At 48.2% G+C, this 7,847-nt stretch overlaps 1 protein-coding gene across 4 annotated transcripts in view; it reads right to left on the minus strand.

Moving 5' to 3' along the window:
• Positions 1–6: 6 nt before the first annotated feature.
• Positions 7–7,847, minus strand: part of LOC106806460 (DNA ligase 3-like) — a 51,425-nt gene continuing 43,584 nt past the window's right edge. For 2 of the 4 annotated variants that reach the window (XR_001393548.1, XR_001393547.1), the window contains 2 exons: positions 4,270–4,333; positions 7–352 (listed from right to left, as the gene is read on the minus strand). Coding sequence is in view for 1 of the 4 variants with exons in the window: in XM_014808399.1 (XP_014663885.1) it covers positions 4,328–4,333 (6 nt within the window). In the remaining 3 variants the exon portion in view is untranslated. Of the gene's footprint in view, positions 353–1,993; positions 2,012–4,268; positions 4,334–7,847 lie in introns of those variants that run through there. The other 2 variants (XR_001393549.1, XM_014808399.1) reach the window with 2 other exon arrangements.

A 7,847-nucleotide genomic window follows, 5' to 3' on the forward strand; every position in this document is an offset into this window, starting at 1 on the left:
ACACACACACACACACACACACACACACACACATCACGCACACACATACATACGGCCCTATAGTACTCCCCATCAAACCGTCCATGCGTTTTTATCGCATGTCTACAAACGATTACAAGGGATTTCATCATTTTCATCGCGCACGCGACATTCGAAGGGCAATTATTATTCATGGCCACGCTCCACTCCCCAAGCGTATAGAACAGCAGTAGTAGAGACGAGCAGACGCTCGTGGTCAGTGCTGGGCTGCGTAGAGTCGGCAGGGAAGAAGCTTGCGAGCCTTTACGCAATGCCACACCCAGTCGGGAGTCACGCGGGCGGCCCTGCTCGCGGCCTCTCCCTCCGTGCCAACCTGCAACACACAGCCATCGCGCGTCAGTGACGTGCGATCACTTATAGGATCATGGTTAGCTAGGATTAAGGTTAGGGATGAACTTAAGCACAGTACAGGCACACACACGCGCACACACAAGCGCGCGCGCACGCACACACACACACACACACGCACACACGCACGCACGCACGCACGCACGCACGCACACACACACACATACACACACACACACGCGCGCGCACGCACTATATGCGGAAAGAAACCACGTAACCGCACGACCACAGACAACGACCGCAGTTTTATCTACCCACGATCAGTTACAATCGATGGTGTACTTACTGTCACCACGAAATACGTAAATCTACAACACCATACTACAGTCCTGGGTACACGTAAGCTATACTAACTCCTATTAAACTAAGTATTACAGCAGTGCGTGACTCTAGATCTACCATAACAACTCCGTCACCAAGGTGCCACTATATATTAGGCTCACAGCCATGCACCCGCAACCAAATCCCAGCTACATCTACTGACAATCCATAGATTACTCCGATATTGTCTCTTAGTTACGCTACAAACTTCCTTTACATATTACATACTACCGTTACGAATGTCACACGTCCCTGGAAAAAAAGTCCCACACCTTTTCCCGGTAGACTATAGTTGATTGTTGCCATCGTTACACGATCACTACCGGCTGCCACGATGCTAGTGAAAATCATCTAATCCCTCGCCTCTTCACTTTACAAACATGACCCGTGACACGCGTCGTGAATGTCGCTGATGCGCGACAGGCGTCAAGGACGACGACGACGACGACAACAGCGCAGCTGATGATATTACTTACCATCATAACGTTCCTGAACAGATTTAACCGCACGACACGTGTCACGAACACTCACGAACACACACTCACACACTCACGAACACACACTCACACACTCAGCGAACACAACACTCACACACTCACGAACAAGCGGGGTGCTGCAATCACTCACACAGAACACACCTCACTCACACACTCTCTACGAACACACACTCCGACACACACTCACACGAACGACACACCTCACACACTCCACGAACACACTCACATCACACACTCAGCTGACACACAACAACATCACACACTCACGAACACACACTCACGAAACACGCAACCACATTATCACACGGAAAACCAGGCGAGATTCGAAATGATGCCACCCCTCACCCCAACGCAAGGACGCACGGACGCACGTACGCACGCACGCATGCATGCACGCACGCAAACACACACACACAACACAACACGACACACACAACACACACACACACACACACACATCACGTACACACATACATATACGTACGGCCCTATAGTACTCCCCATCAAACCGTCCATGCGTTTTTATCGCATGTCTACAAGCGATTACAAGGGATTTCATCATTTTCATCGCGGCCACCGCGACATTCAAGGGCAATTATTATTCATTGGTGCCACGCCTCCAACTCCCCAGCGTATAGAAGCTAGCAGTAGTAGAGACGAGCAGACGCTGCGTGGTCAGTGGCTGGCGACTGCGTAGAGTCGGCAGGGAAGAACTTTTTTTTCTTTTTTTTGCGAGCCTTTACGGCCAATGCCAACCCAGTCGGGAGTCCGCGGGCCCGTGCTCGCGGCCTCTCCCTCCGTGCCAAACCTGCAACACACAGCCATCGCGCGTAGGTGACGTGCGATCACTTATAGGATCATGGTTTTTTTTAGCTAGGATTAGTTAGGGATCGAACTTAAGCATCAGTACACGGCACACACTACGCGCACACACAAAGCCGCGCGCAGCACGGCACACACACATACACACACACACACAGCAACACACACACACACACAGGTGTCACATACACACACACACACACACGACACACACAACACGACACACACACACGACACACACCACAGCAACACACTCACTCACACACGGCCCGCAACGCAAACGCAACACGCACACGCAAACGCACACGCACACGCACACCACACGCACGACGCACCACGCACACGCACACGCGCGACGCACACATACACACACACACACACACACACAGCACACACACGCACCAACACACACACACACACACACACACACGCACACACAACACAACAGCAACACACACACACACACACAATGCTACGTACGCACGCACACGGGGCTTAGCGCCTCGCTGAAACTCGATCGCGCCAAATTAGCAAAGCGGGAATGATGAAGGTATCAAGCTACGCGAAAAGCGGGAAGACGTCGGCGACTTTAGCCGCCTGATGCTCATAATTACACCGCCCATTAAACCCACACGCGCGCGCACCGCAGACATGCACCGGTGAGAAAAAACAGCGGATCAGGTTTTAGGCGACGCAACGTCACGTCACGTTATACCACACCATACCACGTTACGCTAGGCCACAGCACGCCACCTTATACCATGTCATGCAATTGTACCATGTCATGCCATGCCACGTCACGCCACACTACACTACACCACACCACACCACGCCATACTACACTACACCACACCACACCACACCACACCACACCACGCCATACTACACTACACCACACCACACCATACCACACCACACCATACTACACTACACCACATCATGCCATGACATACCATACCACAGCACACCACACTACACTACACCACATCACGCCATGACATACCATACCACATCACACCACACTACATAATGCCACATCACGCCATGCCACACCATATATGCCACATCTTACCACACCACACTACACCATGCCAAATTACGCCATGCTACACCAACCACATCACGCCATGCCATACCATACCACGCCACACCGTGCCAGACTGCGTCACACCATGGTACACCGCGCTACACCATGCTACACCGCGCCGCACCGCGTAAATAACGCTATATATGCGCGCACGCAGGCAGGCTATGATTATGACGAGCAAGCAGCACACGAACCTGTCACTGCCGTAAACACACGCGGGTTAGGTTTCTCCGCGTTGATCGCTCACGCCAACTTTACTTAAATTACGGAGTCGTTGCTGTGCAGGTGGGCATTGCCCGACCGATGACAGAGTTAAGGACGAGACTCAAGACTGTGATGAAATCGTGGGAGTAGTATTACGATACTAGATACGCTGCAAAGTGGCGACGTTGCTGGCAACGCTTAACCGCTAACGGTTAGAACTAGGAATAACCATGGGACAAAGATGAAGGTTTGATTATATTCTTGGGAAAAAAAGTTGGGACGAGAAATAATTCAATGATCAGTCACGGTTCTGGCAACGGCCCTCCATCCGTTACGGGCAGTCTCAATTTGTCAGCTAATCCTGGTAACTAACAATACACAGTGTTGTATGTTTAGGCATTTGACAATACACTGTGTATTGTTAGCGAGCTTTCAACAATACACTGTGTATTGTTGAACACCTTCTAACAATACACTGTGTGTTGTAGTAGGTACCTATGAGCTTTCAACAATACACTGTTTATTGTTGAACACCTTCTAACAATACACTGTGTGTTGTAGTAGGTACCTATGAGCTTTCAACAATACACTGTTTATTGTTGAACACCTTCTAACAATACACTTTTCTTTTCTTTTTCTTTTTTGCTTTAATTAGTTTACTTTTTGATTTGTAAACATGAAAGTAACATTTATTTAAATAAATTTATTGAAATTATTTGATTGATTTTATTGAATTTATTGAAAATGTAATTGAATTTAAATACACAGTTGTTAGGTACCTACTACAATACACAGTGTATTGTTATAAGGTGTTCAACAATGCACACTGTATTGTTGAAACTTGAAAGTGTATTGTTAGTTACCAGAATTATCTGAAATTTGTACATAGTAGATTGGACATACACCCAAGGTTATAGATGAGCACAGAAGAGAAGAAGAAGAGCTGCTTACCGCTTGTCCTACGATGTGCGTAGCTGTGTCACTCATAAACTCTGTCACCACATCTCCGTCATATCTACACAGACAAGCAATCAAGGAATGCAACACACACGCAGATACGTATCACATAACAGCAATGCATTCCGAGGTTGAAACGTATATTGTAAGATATTTACTATATAAACGTTGACACAGTTCCAGTACGAAACGCGTTAGTGTTATGACAACAATTAATGAGTTATCGAGTTCATCAACAAGGTATAAAATACGGCAGAATGATGTCGATGTTTTGAATTTAATTAATCTAGACATGCACATTGTCAAATCGCATGTTGTCGCTTGTAGGGAATTTGGCTTCAATTTTTGTATAACGTACTTTCTTTAGTTTGCGAAATTAAAATCATTAATGATTCACAAAGAAACATGGCGATGCGGGTTTAACGCTTGAATTTTTTTCCCGTAAACTACCCGTTAAATGGGATAAAAGCACAAGTAGTTTTTGCGCGGGTATTATAAGTCATCAGTTAGCATGACTGAACGACACCCCTGTAACACGACAATCGCGTCACAGTCGCTCACACTGATGCGATACATCGTGATTCTGATCACAACCGACGCATGTATCTTATAAGCACGCCAATAGGGTTTAACGCGTTCCCTACCACCCACCTACGCAAACATCGTCAACATACCGACCAGCCTCTGACATTAAACGCGCTGAGACACAGCGCAACTCCGTATAGCGCAAGTCAAACTCCCCGACCTTCAAACACAGAATCAGCGTCAGTGTCAAACCTACGGTGCGATAGTAAACGCAAGGCGGCTCTGCCGAGTGCTAACTCTACATTAGACCGGCCGTGAAGAACACGCGCATGCAGCGGGATTCACACCTCACGCACTTTCACGCGCTGCTACTTATCTATTTTACACTATAGCAACGCGTGCAGCATGTGTGACGCGCTCTTCGTTCGTAAAGCTCGGATATACTTAGCAGACGGACGTGCTGAGCCGGGCAAGAGTTTTATAGGAGGGGAAGGATGGCCGGGGTCGCCGCGTGGTTAACGACGGTGTCAATTAAGTGAACGTTCTAGAGTAGACTTATATTGTAAACAAAACACGCGAAGAACTTCGGCGCCGAATACCTCAGATCCAGACATAGTATAACGGTAGACATCATTAATAATAATAATAATAATAATAATAATAATCCCTTGGCTCTATAATTAAAGAATGGGTTTGAGAAGAACCTTAAAGAACTCCCTGGCCGCCTGGCCACCAGAAAATCGCACTACTGGGAACAGCACACATCCTGCGAAAAATTATGGATTGAATCCCTATGTTCCAGGTTGGGACACGGTCAACCCAGAAGCCTGGACTGGACTTTGGAAATAATAATAATAATAATAATAATAATAATAATAATAATAATCATCATTATCATCATCATCATCATCATCATCATCATCATCATCATCATCATCATCATCATCATCAACACCATCACCATTATCGTCATTCTGTGATGATAATGGTGATGATGATAACGATTATTATGAGATAACAATATTATTATTAATAATAATAATAATAATAACAATATTAAAAATAACAACAAAAATCATTATTATTAGAGGATAAATACCTATAATAATAATTATACATATAATAACAGCAGGCGAGGTGTGATATATAGACATGCGCCCGTGCTTTCGAAAGTGTATCACGCGCGGGTTAGACCGGCCGGATTACCACGGAGCCTTCTCTGTAGAACCAGTCTATTCCACAGGTCTGCTATAGTCAAGTTCATAACTATAACAGGGGTAGAAATTAACTTTTGAAAACGGGAGTCCAACGGACTCCCTACCCTAAAAAAGGAGTCCGCAGCAAAATGAGGGAGTCCGCAGTCTGATGTTAAAATTAAAGATATTAACAATAACGAATGTGCTTATTTTTAAGATTCATGCGGTTGCACGTCTATCAAATTTTCTTTGGATATTAGCTGAACAAATACGGTATTTCCACGAGGCCGTGCTCTGGAACGAACCAGGCAGTATGGCAGAATTTTCAGGGAGTCACACGGACTCCTGCATACGTCAAATCAAGGAGTCCGACAGTAAATCAGGGAGTATTTGACTCCGGACTTCCGTTAATTTCGCACCCTGCTATAAGCTTACAGCTAACTATCATTGAGTGAGAGGCTCGTCGAACGCACGCGAGGATAGTGGTAGGATCAGCTAGGAGACTGTTGTGGCCTCAGCTAGGCACGTATCTGTCTATAGCCAAACTATACTGACTGCTGTTACGTATCAGACGCGGCTTAGCGTAATGCTTAATCGCCAGAGACACGACCCGTAGCATACAACGCGTGTTAAGGTGACAGAGACCGGGATACGCGAGTGAGTGAAGCCTTCGAGAGAGAGGAGAGGGGGGCGTTGGAGACAGAATGAAAGCGAGAGTGAGGGAGACAGACAGAGAAATAGAGAAAAGGGGGGCGTTGGAGACAGAATGAAAGCGAGAGTGAGGGAGACACAGAGAAATAGAGAAAGGGGGAGAAAGAGAGATACACTAGAGAGATAGCAGGGGAAGAGACACACTGAGAAGTCGACACTGGGGCCGCTGCAGTGCACGCTCACGCATGCGCGCTCACGCAGTCTCTCAATGTTCCCCTCACCGACTTCCCTCACTCCCACACCGCAGAATGTTTGTGCGTGCGTGCGTGCGCGTGTGTGAGTATGCGTGCACGTGTGCGAGTGCGTGTGCGCGAGTTCGCGTATGTATATGTGTGCGTGCGCACGTGTATGTGCGTGCGCGCGTGTGTAGGCGCGTATGTGGGTGTGCATGTATACGTGCGTGAGCGCGTGTGCGTACGCGCGGGAACGTGGGCGCGCGTGCGTACGCGCGGACGTGTGATCGTGCCGTGCGCGCGGTTATGCGCATGCGCACGTGCTGGTTACATTATGCAAAAGACTTGCCAATTCATCAGCAAGCCGATTCCATCGGGAATAGCAAGCGCATCTCTGCTGCCTGTCACGACAAGGATATGATTTTAGTGTTAATAGTACTGCGACACGGGCGCTGACAGCTCCTGGATCTGGCACGCCCCACATTGACCGCTGTCGCGTCACGTCTCATTTCGCTAGATAAATCGCTCTGCATAATTCATCGCTGTCATTCATGTTTCATGTCGCTGGGAAGACTGAGAGAGCAGGCTGCGGCGGCGACACGGCAGCGTGCTAGGTGACAAAACTGCGCGCGTGTCACCGACGTCGAAGAGCGAAACACGGGTTACACGCACACGTAAGACAAGCACGGACACACGCACGCACGCGTGCAAGACAAGCACGGTCACACGCACGCACGCGCGCAAGACAAGCACGGACACACGCACGCACGCGCGCAAAACAAGCACGAACACACACACGCACGCGCGTAAGGCAAGTACTGACACACGCACGCACGTGCGCAAGACAAGCACGGACACACGCACGCACGCACGCACGCAAGACAAGCACGGACACACGCACGCACGCGCGCAAGACAAGCACGGACACACGCACGCACGCACGCACGCAAGACAAGCACGGACACAC

This window comes from Priapulus caudatus, unplaced genomic scaffold (assembly GCF_000485595.1).
Source record: "Priapulus caudatus unplaced genomic scaffold, Priapulus_caudatus-5.0.1 Scaffold161, whole genome shotgun sequence".
Lineage (NCBI taxonomy): Eukaryota > Metazoa > Priapulida > Priapulimorpha > Priapulimorphida > Priapulidae > Priapulus > Priapulus caudatus.